The sequence below is a fragment of the Geotrypetes seraphini genome, chromosome 3, assembly GCF_902459505.1.
Source record: "Geotrypetes seraphini chromosome 3, aGeoSer1.1, whole genome shotgun sequence".
Classification (NCBI taxonomy): Eukaryota; Metazoa; Chordata; class Amphibia; order Gymnophiona; family Dermophiidae; genus Geotrypetes; species Geotrypetes seraphini.
Genome location: NC_047086.1, coordinates 87910333 through 87928437, shown reverse-complemented (window position 1 = coordinate 87928437; position 18105 = coordinate 87910333). Strand labels below are relative to the sequence as shown.

Genomic DNA, 18105 nt, shown 5'->3' with positions numbered 1-18105 from the left:
CTTTTAAACCGTCATTTTCTTCGGTGCGCGCCTCCACGTTGGGCTCAGTTGTCTGCGCGCGCCTTTGTTCCAGCGCGCTTTTGACTTGACACCACAAGGAAGTTACGGGAGTAAAACTCCCTGTTCTGCTGTTCCAAGGGAACTGGTTCGATGGCATGGAGACGAAGCAGAACTTGAGCTTCCTGAAGAAGGGCAGTCTGGGAAAGATTGGAAAGATACTCTCTTGGAGGAAGCTCTGGTGGAACCTGAATGAAATGAAGAGAGTATCCTTCCCTGATGATGGTGAGCACCCAGAGGTCGGATGTAATAGTCATCCATCGGTGATAAAAATGATGGAGACGACCTCCTATAGGAGGAAAAGAAGACAGAGTCAGAACGGTGGAGGTTATGCTCTGTTTTAAACAGTCAAAAAGGCCGAGAAGCCTTAGGTGCAGCAGAAGGTTGAGGTTTCTGTAGCTTCGGAGGCTGCTGCTTTTTAAGAGGAGGGCGATTGTAAGGAGCCGTCCTCGGAGCAAAATGCCGTTGATAGATAGGAGCAGGGCGTGCAGGTTTGGCAGGAGCTGGCTTTGGCTTAGGTCTGACAATAGAAGCAAAGGATTTTTCATGATCAGACAATTTCTTGGTGGCTGCCTCGATAGATTCATCAAAGAGGTCATTGCCCTCACAAGGAATATTAGCTAAGCGGTCCTGAAGATTAGGGTCCATATCAATCGTACGAAGCCAGGCAAGGCGATGCTACAGAGCAAGCAGCTGCCAGGGCAGACAACTCAAAAGCATCATAGGATGACTGGAGGAGATGTAATCGGAGTTGAGATAAAGAAGCAAGGACTTCTTGAAATTCAAAGTGCTTTTGAGTATCCAAATAAGTCAAGAACTTTGGTAATAGAGAATGAAAATTTAGTAATAAATTGAAAATTATAATTGAGGACTTTAGAGGACATCATGGCATTTTGATAGATGCGACGTCTGAATTTGTCCATAGTTTTCCCTTCCCTTCCAGGAGGAATGGTGGCATAAATCTTGGAAGGATGAGACCTCTTCAAGGAGGACTCAACAAGCAGGGATTGATGAGATAACTGCGAGTTGTCAAACCCCTTGCGATGCACAGTTTTATACCTAGAGTTCAATTTTCCTGGAACAGCTGGTATGGTATAAGGTGTCTCCAGGCATCGAGTGCAGGAAATCACTCGCTGTATGCTCTGACCGCCTCTTCTTGCACTAAGTCGGGCCTTATCCAATCAGGAGCTGCTTTGACACACAGCTCCTGATTGGATAAGGCCCGACTTAGTGCAGGAAGAGGCATTCGGAGCATACAGCGAGTGATTTCCTGCACTCGCCGGCGCTCTGGCTACTCTCTCCTGCCTCTCCCACTGCCCTCTCCAGTCTCCCCCCCATTGAAAAACCGTATTCGTGGTTTTTCAAGATTCGCAGGAGTTCCTGGAACGGAACCCCTGGGAATATCGGGGGAGTACTGTAAAACAATAAAATCAGCATACAAATCTTTCAAACAAATAGGTTTTCATCGACTTTCTAAATATCTATATCTTTTGTAATCCGCCTTGAACCGCAAGGTAATGGCGGAATAGAAATATCTAATGTAATGTAATGTAATGTAATAATAAGACTGTGTTTGAATAATTAAAGAACTCATCCATGAATTCATTTTTCCTGCTTGGAAAGCATATAACATAGTAACATAGTAACATAGTAGATGACGGCAGATAAAGACCCGAATGGTCCATCCAGTCTGCCCAACCTGATTCAATTTAAATTATTATTTTATTTTATTTTTTTTTTTTTTTCTTCTTAGCTATTTCTGGGCGAGAATCCAAAGCTTTACCCGGTACTGTGCTTGGGTTCCAACTGCCGAAATCTCTGTTAAGACTTACTCCAGCCCATCTACACCCTCCCAGCCATTGAAGCCCTCCCCTGCCCATCCTCCTCCAAACGGCCATACACAGACACAGACCGTACAAGTCTGCCCAGTAACTGGCCTAGTTCAATCTTTAATATTATTTTCTGATTCTAAATCTTCTGTGTTCATCCCACGCTTCTTTGAACTCAGTCACAGTTTTACTCTCCACCACCTCTCCCGGGAGCGCATTCCAGGCATCCACCACCCTCTCCGTAAAGTAGAATTTCCTAACATTGCCCCTGAATCTACCACCCCCTCAACCTCAAATTATGTCCTCTGGTTTTACCATTTTCCTTTCTCTGGAAAAGATTTTGTTCTACGTTAATACCCTTTAAGTATTTGAACGTCTGAATCATATCTCCCCTGTCTCTCCTTTCCTCTAGGGTATACATATTCAGGGCTTCCAGTCTCTCCTCATATGTCTTCTGGTGCAAGCGTCTTTTCCAAAGAACTCTTAAAACGGCAAGCTTTGGAGTGGGGTACATGAACATGCAAGAATTTCATGTATTTTTACTCAACATGTATAATTTGAATTGAGAGGATAGGTATGCTGGAGTCAAGCTGAACAACGCTTTAAAGCAAATGCAACCGTACTTAAAGATGACTGGCCTCAAAAGTTAGCCAGTGAATAGAAAGGACTCACATGGCCATAACTTTTCAAGCCAAAAATCAACTGTACTACTGCGTTCTGTATTAGACACAGTCCGGTGAGTGTTTTCTTACATGACCCCAAATAGATATTATAATAATCTAGGGTGGATAAAATGGTAGATTGTACTAATATCCTAAAGGAAGCTGAATCAAAAAACTTTGACAGTTCTGTTTCAACAAAGTCGCGAAACTTTTTTTAATCATTTGATCAGTGTGATTGTCTAGGGATAAATAATAGTTTATTAGATACGTTTTTGGATCAAAATTAGATTTTTGTGTAAGTTGAATGAACTATTAAAGTTTGCATTGGACACTGTAAGCCCAGAGCAACTAAGAATTTGTACTAATAAAGCACCACATTTTAATCGCCAATTGTTTGAGAAAAAAGGCAATGGAGAAAGTATAAATATGTAGAAACATATAACCTCCTAACAAAAAGTCACTGAAAACAAGCATGGCCTCTGTGTGTTATAAACTTCTGTCAGCCAATCAGAGTGCACGCTGTACAGACTAAACAACCAAAGGAATAATTCAATCAAAGCAGGGCTGAGCCTACATCTGACAAGAGTTGTTAATAAAAGTAGAACCAATCTTTGATAGGTTGTTTAGTCTGTACAGCGTGCACTCTGATTGGCTGACAGAAGTTTATAACACAGAGATGCCATGTTTCTTTGGAGAATAGTAAATGGGAGAGAGACCTGGAAAATTGTTGAATCAGGCCAAGCACTCTATACTTCACAGGGGTGTGAATCCTCTCACCCTAACCTAAAAGCACTCCTTGAGGAGAGACCTCTGGCTGGTTTCAGCCTTAGTTTGAGACTGAACTCTGAGGACTTTCTTAAGAGGTCAGACTCCACAGGTGACCCTTGAGGGGAGGAATTCTGGCCTAGTGCCTAACCCTCAGTAAACCTGGTTCTAAGAGAGAGGTTGTAGAGGCTCGGCATTAAAGCTGTTTTTCACAGCAACTTGTGAACTACTGTCTGGGAAAGGTAAACTTAGGTTACAGTAGGTTATATTAGTGTAGTTCTCTTTTTTAACTCAGCAAAATCAGTTAGGCCAGAGGTGTCAAACTCAGGCCCACAGTATAATTAGATTTGGCCCTCGAGAAAATACCATTTCTGTTCCTTCCCTCTCTCCATCCTATTGTCCACCATCTCTCTTCTTCTCCTCTGTTTTTAGACCCATTATTTCTTCCACTCCCCCCACCCTCAGTCCGACATATGCATATCTCTTTGGATTCCCCTTCCCTCCCTCCTTGTAATTGTACACCAGGGGCCCCCACCAAAGGCCTGCATGTTTTCCCTTCTTTCTAGTGTCCTCCAGCTTCCTGGTCTCACCTTCAAAGCTAATTACGGCAGCTTGCAGAGGATTGCCGGTGCTGTAGCGATCCTAGCAAGCTGCCGTTGGCCTCTGCAGCACGTTCCCTCTGCCGTGGTCCCACCCCTCTTCTGACGTACAGGACCACGGTAGAGGGAACATGCTGCAGAGGTAGACGGCAGTCTGCTAGGATCGCTACTGCACTGGCAATCCTCTGCAGGCTGCCATAATTAGCTTTGAAGGTGAGACCGGGAAGCCAAAGGATGCTAGAAAGAAGGGGGAAAACATGCAGGCCTTCGGGGGGGGAAGCCTGGTGTAGAAGTACACGGAGGGGGGCCCTGGTGTAGAAGTACGTGGAGGGAGTGAAGGGGGGGGGTTCATAGAGATGTGCATATGCCGGACTGAGGATGGGGGGAAGGGGAAGAAATAATGGGTCTAAAACAGAGGAGAGGGAGAGAGATGGTGGACAATGGGATGGAGGGAGGGAAGTAACAGACACAAGGGAGATTAGTTGGACACAAGGGATGGTGTGGAGGGGAGGATACTGAATAGGAGGGTTGTTGGGAAGAGAAAGGGAGAGATGGTGGACCCTGGGGTGTGGGGAAGAAGGGAGAGATGCTGGATGAAAGGGTAGTTGAGAAAAGGAGAGATGGTGGATCTGAGGATGGTGGGGTCCATTGCTGCAGCAGCGGGGATGGAGACAAAAAAAAAGAAAGATGCCAGACATCCGGGGGAGGGAAAGGACAGAGATGGAAGATGGATGGTTAGCACCAAGAAAGAGGAAAATGACATATGGGCAAGAGACCCTGGCAAGTGAGTTATCAGAAGACAAACAGAAACCAGAGCCTGGGACTAACATGATTTGAATAACGACCAGACAACTTTGAGGACTTTCTTAAGCGATCAGACAACACAGGTGACCCTTGAGGGGAGGCATACTGGCTTAGTGCCTATCCCTCAGTAAGCATGGTTCTAAGAGAAAGGTTGCCTTTGGCACCTGCAGCACTTTTTTAAACCTGTTAATGGCCGGAACATCGACAGAAAGAGTGCCTCAGTCAAATCGAACTCAATGGCTGAGGAAAAAGAAAAGGCCTCTTTGGGCAAAGCCTGCGAGGAGAAATACAGGAATAAAGTTTCACCGCTTTTTTTTTGTTGTTGTTAAAGAAATTTAAGTAAACTTAAAATTATGTAAAAGAAGAAAAAATAACACGTGAGCGGAAAGGCAAAATGCAAAAAATTTGAACAGCGTTCAAAAACACAACTTCTTAACTCCGTGGAAAACTAAGAACTGAGGAGTCGTGAGCGATGTTGGGCAAGAAGGCACTCGCGCATGTGTGGCGCAGGCAGTTCTTAAACTTTCTCAAGTTCTTAAAGTGGAGATGAACTTTTAAAGCTGTCCATATTGGGGTTCCATGGATGACGTCACTCACATGTGAGAATATGCCACCTGCTTGTCCTGGGATAATGGAGCTTAGATGCAAACTGCATTACTCATGGAAAGATAATGCCCACTAAGCTGGCATTAGGAGCATCACGCTTATTAACACATGATCTGATACTCCTGGGGAGCCTCTTAAAGGGGCCAGGATAGAAAACAAAACAGTGCTCTTAATCTCCGAATCCTCACAATCACTTGCTCCCCATAGTCTGTTATTGAGAAAGACATGAGGGAAGCCACTGCTTGCCCTGGATCGGTAGCATGGAATATTGCTACTCCTTGGGTTTTGGCCAGGTACTAGTGAACTGGATTGGCCACCGTGAGAATGGGCTACTGGGCTTGATGGACCATTGGTCTGACCCAGTAAGGCTATTCTTATGTTCTAATATAAAACACTCCACTCTTAATCTTTCATTCCCTCCCTCCCTCTCCCCCCCCCCTTGCATTTTACAGGCTGATCCTAGCAGTAGTATCACAAGACTATCACTAGTACACAATTCATACCATTTTGAAGTCAGGAGCCAAAGTGGAAGGAGGGACCAGGGATTGTTTCTGCCCAGTCATTAACTACCAGGGAACCTCCTGGTAGATCCTGGGGGGAGGGGGCTGGGGCTGAATCAAGGTGCAGGGTAGGAGTCTCTGGCAATCAGGGCTGTTGGGAAGTATATAATCACAGTGGAGGGGAAGGGATAGTTTTTTTCCTCCTCCAGCCCCTTTAAAAGTAGAGAACCCAACTTAAGACACATACTCTCTGCATTCAATGCTTCGGGGAACCGAGGGACCGGTATGCAGACCAGATCCACAAGCAAGAGAGATCTGCTGTCTACCAGGAGCCAAGATCCGGGATGTGACCATCTGCACTGGAAAAATAATCAAGTCCCAAGACCATTACCCAATGCTCCTCATCCACGTTGGGACAAACGACACCGCCAGGAACTCATCAGAGAAGATACAGGAAGATTTTAAAGCCCTAGGAGAGAAACTGAAGCAACTGGAAGTGCAGGTGGTCTTCTCCTTCATCCTACCGGTAAGAGACAAAGAAAGAGTCAGAGAAGAACGAATCAAGAGGACTAACGAGTGGCTACGGGAATGGTGCAAGGAGATGAACTTTGGCTTCCTAGACCACAGAGAGGCACTTCAGGGACTGCAGGGTCCAGATGGGCTGCACCTAACCAGAAGAGGGAAGAACGTCCTGGGACGACGCCTGGCTCACCTGCTCCGGAAGGCTTTAAACCGGGTGAGCCGGGGGAGGTGACCCACTCTCACACAAGTTGGGTAAGTAACTCGGAGGTAAGGAATCGCGTGAATACTAAAGGGGATAGAGGGAGAGAGAGAGGTAGAGCGAGAGGCACAGACTTAATACCCGAGGTAAGTAATCAAGTCGGTAGAGTGGGGGACAAAGGGAGACTCCATCTTGGGGTCAGGGGAAAAAAAAAAAAAAAAAATCGAATGGACAGGGGGCCAGGGGGGAGAAATCGCATGGATACTGAAGGAGACAGAGGCAATAGTAAGGGAAACAATGGCAAGACTGAAGGCGAGATTGAAGGGGACAAAGGGATAGGCATGTGGGATAGAGAAGATGGGATAGGCATGTGGGATCTCTTGGGGGTGAAGTTGGGGAGTGGGTCATTAGAGTGGGCAGACTTGATGGGCCGAGGCCCTTTTCTGCCGTCATTTTCTATGTTTCTAAGGGGAAAAACTATCTCAGTCAGAAAACACTCTATGCAAAAAGAAAGAATGGACAGCCATGTATGCTAATGCCCGGAGCTTAGGCAACAAAATACTGGAACTGGAAACGGAAATGAGAAACACCGACCTTGATGTAGTGGCAATATCAGAAATGTGGTTCTCGGAGTCCCACGGATGGGATATTGTCATACCTAGATATAGCTTACTCCGCCGAAACAGAGAAGGCAAATCAGGAGGAGGGGTTGCTCTGTACATTAGAGATGACATCAAGGTTACTAAAATCACAGACATCAAGTATACAGGAGAATCCCTCTGGGTTATCAAAATTAAAAGTAAACAAAGCTATAGGCCCGGACAATCTACACCCTAGAATACTTAGAGAATTGAGTGATGTCCTGGCAGAGCCGTTACCTGTACTCTTCAATCTTTCCCTAAGCAAAGGAAAAGTTCCCCTGGACTGGAAAACTGCCAACGTTATCCCGCTCCACAAAAACGGATGCAGGTCAGAGGCTGAAAATTATAGACCAGTGAGTCTCACATCAATAGTGAGTAAACTCATGGAAAAGTTGATCAAGAACAGATTGGACACATTTCTGGATGATGAAAGATTAAGGGATCCCCACCAGCACGGCTTTACAAAGGGAAGGTCTTGTCAATCCAATCTGATAAGCTTCTTTGACTGGGTAACAAAAAAACTGGATGGGGGTGAATCCCTGGACATCTTGTATTTGGACTTTAGCAAGGCTTTTGATAGTGTTCCACACCATAGGTTATTGAACAAGATGAACTCGTTAGGACTCGGAGAAACACTGACAGCATGGGTACAAAACTGGCTTAGCGGCAGACTTCAAAGCGTAATGGTAAATGGTATTCCCTCAAAAACGTCAAAAGTGACCAGTGGAGTACCACAGGGCTCGGTCTTGGGCCCGATGCTATTCAATATCTTTGTAAGGGATCTAACTCAAGGACTTCTAGGCAAAATTACATTATTAATGACGCTAAACTATGCAACATTGTGGGCAGGGCAACAGAACCTGATAGCGCAACCAGTTCCAGCACTATGGAGCAGGACCTGCTTTTATTGGAACAATGGTCCAGTACTTGGCAACTAAACTTTAATGCCAAAAAATGTAAAGTAATGCACCTTGGGAGCGGAAATCCATGCAGAACATACAACTTGAACGGTGAAAACTTAACAAGAACTACTGCAGAAAGGGACTTGGGAGTACTCATCCGGGATGATATGAAAACTGCCAATCAGGTGGAGAAAGCTTCAGCAAAGGCTAGACAAATGCTGGGTTGCATCAGAAGGAGCTTTATCAGCAGAAAGCCTGAAGTCATACTACCGTTATACAGATCCATGGTGAGACCTCATCTGGAGTACTGTGTCCAGTTTTGGAGGCCACATTATCAAAAGGATGTGAAGAGAATGGAGTCGATCCAGAGAATGGCCACTAGGATGGTCTGAGGACTTAAAGACATCCCATATGAAGAACGTCTGACCAGACAACGCTTATATTCTCTCGATGAGCGCAGAGAAAGGGGGGGCATAATAGAAACATTTAAATACATCACGGGTCGCATTGAAGTGAAGGAAGAAATCTTTTTTCTAAAAGGTCCCACGGCGACAAGAGGGCATTCACTAAAACTTAAGGGGGGAAGATTCCATGGTGACACCAGGAAATACTTCTTCACCCAACGGGTGATTGATCGATGGAATAACCTTCCACGCCAGGTGGTCGAGGCCAGTAGCGTGCTCGACTTCAAGAGTCGATGGGACAAACAGGTGGGGGTGCTACAGAGCTATGCTTAAAAGATGGATAACCCAGGGAAGGAGGGTTCCTGAGTAGGCAGACTTGTGGGAGGGAGGGTTTTTGAGTGGGTAGACTTGTTGGGCCGCCGGCCCTCTTCTGCCGTCATACGCTATGTTTCTATGTTTCTATTCCTGTAGCTAGAAATGTAAAATGTTCTCAGCTATAGCAGCAGAAAATGAATATACCACATTATTCACTAACCAGCAGCAGTGGCATAGTAAAGGGGGGGTGCTCCGCCCCAGGCGCCATATTAGGGGGGGAGCACCGCAACCCTCTCCTCTCTGCCCTACCACCTCTTCCCATTTCTCCCCCTCCACACGCGCCCCCTCCCTTCCCCATACCTCTAGTTGACAAAGTTGTTTACAGCAGTCAACATTCTGGGTGCTGCACTTAGGAAGTGACATCAGTGGGAGAGCAGATAGGGTTGCGAGGAGCACGTTGTTGACTGCCAAAAGCAACAATTTCAACTAGAGGTACAGGGGAAGGGGAGGGGTAGGCACATGCGGCAGATGGGATCAGGGGAAGGAGTGGGGGAGGGGTGCTTCTCACCCTTGTGACACCACGGACCAATAGTACTGAGTTACTAGAACTTAGCGATTTGCATGGTGCATTCCACGGCAGTAAAAATGTGCTACTTTACTGCAGCTCTCTAATTGTGGCATTTTATAATACAGTGGAACCTTGGTTTACGAGCATAATTCATTCCAGAAGTATGCTCGTATATCAAAGCGAGTTTCCCCATAGAAATGAATGGAAACTCGTTTGATACATTCCCACCCACACACCGATGCCAGCGGCACTGCTCCCCCCCCCCCCCACAAGAACCAGCATCGCACCCCCCCCCGCCGGTGAACGCCCCCCCCCCCGGTGATCCAACACCCTCCCCCACTCGGGTCATACCCTCCCTCCCGCGATCCAGCATCCCCCACCGAGAACCCAAACAGCATCCCTTACCCCGATTTGGCACCGGCACCAGCACCAACGTACAGGACAAGGCCTGCGCATGCTCATGGCCTTCTGGTCTCGCTCTCTCCGAGATGCTCGGAGATCTCTGAGAATCTTGGAGAGAGCGAGACCAGAAGGCCTTAAGAATGCGCAGATGCTCAAGGCCCAGCCCAGCCAAGAGGTAGGATCTTCGGGCACTGGCATGTCCTGTGCGTTGGTGCTGGTGCCAAATTGGGGTAAGAGATGCTGTTTGGGTGCTCGGTGGATCACGGGGGGGGGGGGCATTTGCTAATCGAGCTCGGTTTGCAAGGCACGATTTGTGGAAATGTTTTGCTTGTCTTGCAAAACACTCGCAAACCGAGGTTTGACTGCATTTTTCGTTATATTTATAAATTTCTTTAAAATGGAAATAAATTTAACATACCCCTTTTACTCCTTTTAAGTCACCTTTCAGCAAACTGTCCAATGGAAAAGTGATAATGTTGTTCATATTCTGAATCTGTAGCATAAAATGTTACAAAAATAGTTTAAATTAAAAGATTATACAGTTCTAAATAGGTTTAAGATAATTAGAGCAGTGTATAATTCATCTGCCTCCTAAAAATAGACCTACCCTTTTTTATTACCAAAACAATGGACATTGTTCAGTTATAATATTTACAAATGGTACTGTATACAAGTGGTATTGGTGGATAATGGAAGATTAGGATTTTACCTTTGATAATCTTCTTTCTGTTAGTCCCTGTAGGATTCCATATTCTAGGTATTAAATTCCTTCCCATAATCCAGAAGTTGCAGAAATCCAAACACTTTTTCTGAGCATGTGCTCCTCCTACCTTAGAGAGTTAAGAGCACCCGTGCAGTTCAGTCCCAAAGTCAATCAACCATACCAGAAAAAATCTATGACAAAATAAGGAGGCATGGGGGAATCTCCCTGGCAACAAAACAAATTCTGTTATGGTCTACTCTGCAAAATATAAAAACAAGTAATAAACAGGCAAAAGGCAAAAACAAGTAATAAACAGGCAAACAGAAAAAACATTGAATAACAATGTAAAACTAACGTATACTCATAGAAGAGTGAACTCCTCACAGGATCCACTGACAGGCTGAAAGATCCGTAAGCCTGTAATGAGAACAACCGAGGCAGAAAGAAAGCACTGAACAACTGAGCTTACACAGAGAGGGTGGGCCATATGGATTCCTACAGGGACTAACAGAAAGATTGCACAGGCCAGCAAAAAAGAACTTTTCTTGATGCCTTGGGTTCTTTGACCTGTTCCTGGGGTTATTTGGGGCACTGATTCAGAAAATTGCATTGGATTGACCGCATCAGCTCTAGTTTCTTAGATATGGTTGAATTTATTAATTTTTTTAACCACTATTTAAAAAGATCTGTTCTGCAGAATTGGATGTCATAACAAGCTTTCTTTTTTGAATGGGAAATTTATGTATTTAAATTACTCACTTTTCTTTTTTATAATGACCTTTGTTTCACAACTATTCATCTACTTCCTTTCCTATAATGCACACTCACATAAAAATGTAAAGCTGAAATGACAAAATTGCCTTTGATCTGTTATATTACATAATTATGTTAAAAAAAATTTAGACGGAAACATGGTTTCCTTAGCCGGTACACAGTAAACATGGTTTCCTTAGTCTACATAAATTTGTATTTCAAAGGTTTTTCAACTTGATCTGTTTAAAACAGTTTCACATAGATTTAGATTCTAACGGGTTTTTCAGTTTCAACTTTGTCTTCTGTTTCCTGGTTTATGTTTTTGCAGACAAGTTAGCAGATATAGTGAGAGTGTTTACTTATTTCAAATTGTAGTTTTACATCTAAAACATTGGATTGTAAAAGGTAAGTAACTTAACTGTACAGTATAACAGTTATGATCGTATAGGAGGTGTGTATATGGTCCCACTCGTATTACTTCATTTTTGCAGATCAAACACCATAGAGGTTATGGCTACTTCAAGATGGAGCTGCTTGAATCCTCCTCGCGTATTTTGCTATATTTGTATGGAGTACACACTGAAAGCAAGTAGGAAACCTTTTCCTAAGTTTGTAAATAAAGTATATGTAGATTGCTTCAGATCAAGATAACCTATGGGCACCTCATATTGTATGCAAAACTTGTACGGAGCATTTGCGCCAGTGGACATATGGAAGGAAAAGCTGCCTTTAATATGGAGTACGAAGGGAACCGAAAAACCACTTCAATGACTGTTATTTTTGTATTGTTAATATCATAGGTATCAATCGAAATAATTGTGACAAGTAGTCTTTCCCTGATCTACCTTCAGCTAGGAGACCTCGTACCCATTCCACCTTTCCGTGAACTACTACGGCTCTCAGAGGATGAGTCTTGTATGTCTAATATTGCCCAAGGTAAAGAAAGTGAGGGCTGTGACAGTGATTCTCAAACAACTTCACATAGTGAACGTTTTGACCAGAATGAACTGAGTGATCTGATCAGGGAGTCTTCTGAATTGCTTGCCTCCAGAATAAAGGAAAAGAATGCACTTCAGCCTGGAATGAAAAAGCACAGTTACTTACCATAACAGGCGTTATCCAGGGACAGCAGGCAGATATTCTCTCCATGTGGGTGATGTTACCGACGGAGACCCCTAGTGGATGTTTTCGCAAGCAGACTTGCTCGAAGACCTTCAGGCTTGCGATTGGCCCGCGCATGCGCACGAGCCCCTCCCGCCCTGCCTAGGGCATGCGTTTCCTCAGCGTGTCCTCAATTCAGATAGCAAGCAAAGAAGCCAACCACGGGAAGCTGGGTGGGTTGCGAGAATATCTGCCTGCTGTCCCTGTATAACACCTGTTATGGTAAGTAACTGTGCTTTATCCCAGGACAAGCAGGCAGCATATTCTCTACATGTGGGTGACCTCCAAACTAACAGAAAGGGATGGAGGGAGTAACTGTGCTTTATCCCAGGACAAGCAGGCAGCATATTCTCTACATGTGGGTGACCTCCAAGCTAACCAGAAAGGGATGGAGGGAGAGTTGGCAATTTAGGAGAATAGATGTTGCAAAACTGACTGGCCAAAGTGGCCGTCACGCCTGGAGAAAGCATCCAGACAGTGAGAGACGAACATATGAACCGAGGACCAAGTGGCAGCCTTACAGATTTCCTCAAAGGGAGTGCAGCGGAGGAAAGCAACAGACACCACCATCACCCTGACCTTGTGGCCTGTGACTCGACCCGACAGGGAGAGACCAGCCTGAGCATTACAGAAAGAAATACAAGCGTACAACCAGTTAGAAATGGTCCACTTAGACAGAGCAACCCAAGCGGTTAGGATCGAAAGAAAGAACAGCTGGAGAGCAGAACGGTGAGGCGTGGTATGCTTCAAGTAGAAGGTCAGCGCAGGCTTACAATCAAGAGAATATAGAGCCACTCCCCTAGGGTGAGATTGGGGCTGCGGAAAAAACACAGGAAGAATAATGGATTGGTTGATGTGAAACTCAGAAACAACCTTAGGCAAGAACTTAGGATGGGTACGGAGAACCACCTTATCATGATGGAAGAAAGTGAAGGGAGGGTCCTCCACCAAGGCTTGAAGCTCACTGAGCCGACGGGCAGAAGCGAGAGCAATAAAAAACACAACCTTCCAAGTAAGCCCGCGCTAGCGGCTCAAACGGGGGTTTCATCAAACGAGCAAGGACCACGTTAAGATCCCAAACCACAGGAAGAGGTTTAAGGGGCGGATGAATGTGGAAAAGGCCTTTCATGAAGCGGGAAACCACAGGATGAACAGAGATGGGTTTCCCGTCAATTGGCGGATGAAAAGCAGCAATGGCACTAAGGTGGACTTGAACTGAAGAGGACTTGAGTCCAGCGCCAGACAAGTGTAACAGATAATCCAGGACAGCAGATAAGGAAGCAGACAGTGGCTCCTGCTGCCAAGTAGCACCACCAGGAAGAAAAGTGGGTCCACTTCTGATGGCAACATTGGCGAGTGGACTCCTTCCGAGATGCCTCCAGGATGTCCAGCACAGGCTGTGAGAACTGGAACAAGGGCATTAAGTCTCGAGGAACCAAGCCATTAAGTGCAGAGACTGAAGGTTGGGATGAAGAGAACCTCGACTCTGCGTAAGCAGAGAAGGAAAAACAGGCAGAATAAGAGGCTCCCTGGAACTGAGTTGCAACAGAAGGGAGAACCACGGCTGTTGGGGCCACCGAGGAGCTATCAGAATCATGGTGGCCCTCATGGACTTGAGCCTGATGAGAGTCTGCAGAATCAGAGGGAATGGAGGGAACACATACAGAAACAGATTCGTCCAGTCCAGCAGAAAAGCATTCGCCTCGAGCCTGAGAGGGGTGTAAACCCTGAAGCAGAAGCGGGGCAACTTGTGATTGAGGGAGGACGCAAACAGATCGACGTCCGGAGTCCCCCAACGAGCAAACACCTGATGCAGGGTCAAGGAATGGATGGACCACTCGTGAGGCTGCAGAAGACGACTCAACCTGTCTGCCAGACAATTGTGCTGGCCCTGAATGCAAACCGCTCGAAGAAATATGTTGCGGTGAATGGCCCAATCCCAGAGCCGCATCGCCTCTTGGCACAGGGACAGAGACCCCTTGTTTGTTGATATAATACATGGCGGCCTGGTTATCCGTGCGGATCAACACCACTCGATCGCGGAGCAGGTGACAAAAAACCTTTAGGGCGAGGCAGATCACTCGAAGCTCCAGCAGATTGATGTGACAAAGGCAGTCGGCATGGGACCAAAGATCCTGAGTGCAAAGACCATCCAGATGAGCCCCCGAAGCATAGGTCGACCAGTCCGTCGTGAGGACCTTCTGTGGAAGGGGGGCATGAAACAGAAAACCTCTGGAAAGATTGGAAGAGAACATCCACCAACGGAGAGACTTCGTCAACAAAGGAGTCACAACAATGAGTCGAGAGACAGGATCTCGATCCTTGTTCCATTGGGACGCAAGAGTCCATTGTGGAATACGGAGGTGAAGTCTGGCAAAAAGAGTCACGTGCTGTAGAGGCCATGTGACCAAGGAGGATCATCAGGAGCCGAGCCGTGGCCGAGGACAGATGGGCCACCCTCTGGCATAAACGAACAAGGGCCTCTTGACGAGGACGAGGCAAAAAGAAGCGGAGACGAGCCACGTCCAGGATCGCTCCAATGAATTCCAGAGATTGGGACAGACAGAGGTGGGACTTGGGGAAGTTCACCTCAAAGCCGAGACTCTGAAGGAGTAAGATGGTCTGATTCGTCGCTCGCAGAACTTCGTGGCAAGAGGACGCTTTGATCAACCAGTCGTCGAGGTAGGGAAACACCTGCAGGCCGCGGAGACGCAGGGCCACAGCTACCACAACTAGACATTTCGTGAAAACCCTCAGAGAGGCTGCCAGGCCGAAGGGAAGAACACGATATTGGAGGTGGAGATCCCCCACCCGGAATCTCAGATACCGGCGAGAGGCCGGGTGTTTCGGAATGTGCGTGTACGCCTCCTTGACGTCCAGTGAGCACAGCCAGTCCCCCTCATCCAAGAGGGGGTACAAGGTAGGAAGGGTGAGCATTCTGAATCGTTCCCTGACCAGAAACTTGTTTAGAGCACGGAGGTCCAGGATCGGACGCAGATCCCCCGTCTTCTTGGGTACCAGAAAGTACAGGGAATAAAATCCCGTATTCCACTGGTCCGGAGGAACCTCCTCGACCGCCCGAAGGCGAAGAAGGGCCCGAGATTCCCGCAGAAGGAAAGGCAGCTGAGACTGGGCAGAAGGAAACTCTTGGAGGAAGGTCCGGGGGTAAGTGAAGGGAGTACCCCTCCCGGATGATGGAAAGCACCCAACTGTTGGTGGTAAGATTTTCCCACTGGGTATAGAAATGATGGAGACGACCCCAGATGGGGAGGGGGGAAGACCCCAGAAGGAAAGGAGACCGAAGGCTCAGACCAGAATTGTCAAAAAGATGGTCCAGGCTTTGCCAGAGCCAGCGGCTGGGCCTTAGCTTGTCACTGCTGCTGTTGTTGCGGCCGCTTCGAAGGAGGCTGAGAGAACGCAGGAGTAGATTTCTGCGGATACCTCCGGAGGGGAATTTTGTATTGCCAAGCCGGAGGGGTCTTCGGCTTAGGTCTCACCAGAGAGGCGACGGACCGTTCGTGTTCCGAGAGGCACTTAGTGACTACCTCTATGAAATCATCAAATAGCTCATTACTCACGCAAGGGAGATTGGCAAGACGATCCTGGAGATTCGGATCCATGTGCACATTCCTGAGCCAAGCGAGGCGATCGCAAACGCTATGACCCTCGAGGACAACTCGAAGGCGTCATAGGCCGCCTGAAACATATAAAGGCGAAGCTGGGAGAGAGTCTCCTCTAGGAGACAAAACTCCTGATGACGAGGTTCCGGCACGTTCGCCCGGAACGAGTGGAGGGCTTCCACACAGAACCGGAGATAGGACGTGAAGATAAATTTATAGTTGAGGACACGGTTCACCATCATTGAGTTTTGATAAAGGCAGCGACCAAACTTGTCCATCGTACAGCCCTCCCAACCGGGAGGGAAGGCTACGTATACCTTCGAGAGGTTGGATTTCTTCAAGGAAGATTCAACCACCAAGGATTGATGAGAAAGCCGAGAACTTTCGAACCCCTTGACTGGGATTGTCCAGTAACGGGACTCCAATTTGGAGGGAATAACCGGGACCGCGTAAGGGGTCTCCAGGTTCTGGAGAAATGTTTTCCGGAGAACCTGGTGCAATGGAAAACGCAGTGCCTCACAGGGCGGATGAGTAACACCCATTTCCGCCAAGAATTCCTGTGTATAATGGGACTGAGACTGGAGGTCCAGGTTCAAAACCCTGCCCATGTCAGAAATGAAACTAGTGAAGGAGGCGTTTCGAGGAGAAGACTTATCCTCCTGAGGAGACCCCGAGCGAGATCTGGGAGCAGCAGAGAAAGAGGGAGAAATTTCCCTTGAATAGCATGCCGGAGCCCCGGAATCCCGCAAATGGGAGATCAAGGAAGCTCGACTAAACGCCTCGGAGGTGTCAAGGAACGACCCCCGCATAGGGTGGGTCGGGGAAGACCCCAGAGTCCAAGGGACTATCTTGTGGAGCCTCGGAGAAGACGGGGCAAAGGAAAACTCCTCCACTGGTTTTGAAGAAGACCCCTGCACAGTAAAGTCCAACTCGAGGATAAGGGTGTGCCTGGAAGGTTTCGCGGTTGGAGACCTGCCCTGAAGGGGCGGAGAAGAATGCAGCTTTTCAGAAGGAGCAAACCTCGGTAAAGTAGCGGGCAAAAAGCGGGCCCCTGTCATGGGTCCCCAGAAAGTCACAGAGACGAAGAATCGCTCGAGGGAACCCTGCGAGTCTTGCGGGCACAGCCCCAAGACACAAGAGAAGGACACTCAGGCTGGTCAGACCGGGGCTGGGTCGAGACTCAGGTCAGAGATGTCGAGGTCAGGACCAGGTGGCTCACCACCGAGGAAAGCTGTGAGGTAAGGATAGCCTTAAGCATGTCCTCGAATATAGGCACCGAGACCAAAGGATGTGGGGGTCACAGGTGCAGCAGTGCGCTCCTTCTGGGGCAACCTTGAGGAAGAGTATTCCCTACGTGAGGCGGCACACTTAGAATGAGGTCTCGAAGATGCCGAAGAGGCAGCACTCGCATGAGACTCAGAGCTAGGCTTCTTTGCCGGCACACCTGAGGAGGAAAGAGGAGACTTACCCGAGGCCAGAGTAGCAGGAGGAGCCGAGGCCGGAGCCTTGGAGAATGAGGGGGACTTCGAGGCCGAGGACTTCGAGGCTGAGGCACCCAACACCAATGCCGAGGCCGAGCTCGAGGCCTGTCTCTCAGGATCCATTGAGCCAAAAAGATTAAGAATCTTGGCCACCCTCCGACAAAGTGCCCGCGGTTGCAGAGTCGCACAACGCGGACACGACTCAGAGTGGTGCTCCGCACCCAGGCACTCCACAAACCAACAATGAGGATCGGTGATGAAAATAACCCGGTTGCACTTAGTGCAGTTCTTGAACCCGGTGCGAGGCCGGTACATAAGAAAAAAGACAGCCGTGGCAGCCAGAGCAAGACCGGAGACCCGGTCAAAAAGACACGAAAGAAAAGAAGAATTAACAAAGACGCGAGCACAGCGACTCAAACGAAAATAACAAAGAAAGCCGCGGTGCAAGAGGGACAACAAGATCGCGAGCAGCAAGGGAGCAGTACTTCTGGCTCCGCGGAAAACATAGAACTGAGGCCACACTGAGGAGACGCATGCCCTAGGTCGGGCGGAAGGGGCACGCACGCATGCGCGGGCCAATTGCAAGCTTGAAGGTGTTCAAGCAAGTCTGCT

General features: G+C 47.5%; 1 protein-coding gene across 9 annotated transcripts in view; it reads right to left on the bottom strand.

The window, feature by feature from the left end:
- The window catches only part of ASAP2 (ArfGAP with SH3 domain, ankyrin repeat and PH domain 2), a 317096-nt gene that overhangs the window by 230686 nt on the left and 68305 nt on the right, over positions 1-18105 (bottom strand). For all 9 annotated transcript variants that reach the window (XM_033936956.1, XM_033936958.1, XM_033936962.1 and 6 more), the window contains one exon: positions 10194-10268. In XM_033936956.1, the coding sequence (XP_033792847.1) occupies positions 10194-10268 (75 nt within the window). The remainder of the gene's footprint in view (positions 1-10193; positions 10269-18105) is intronic.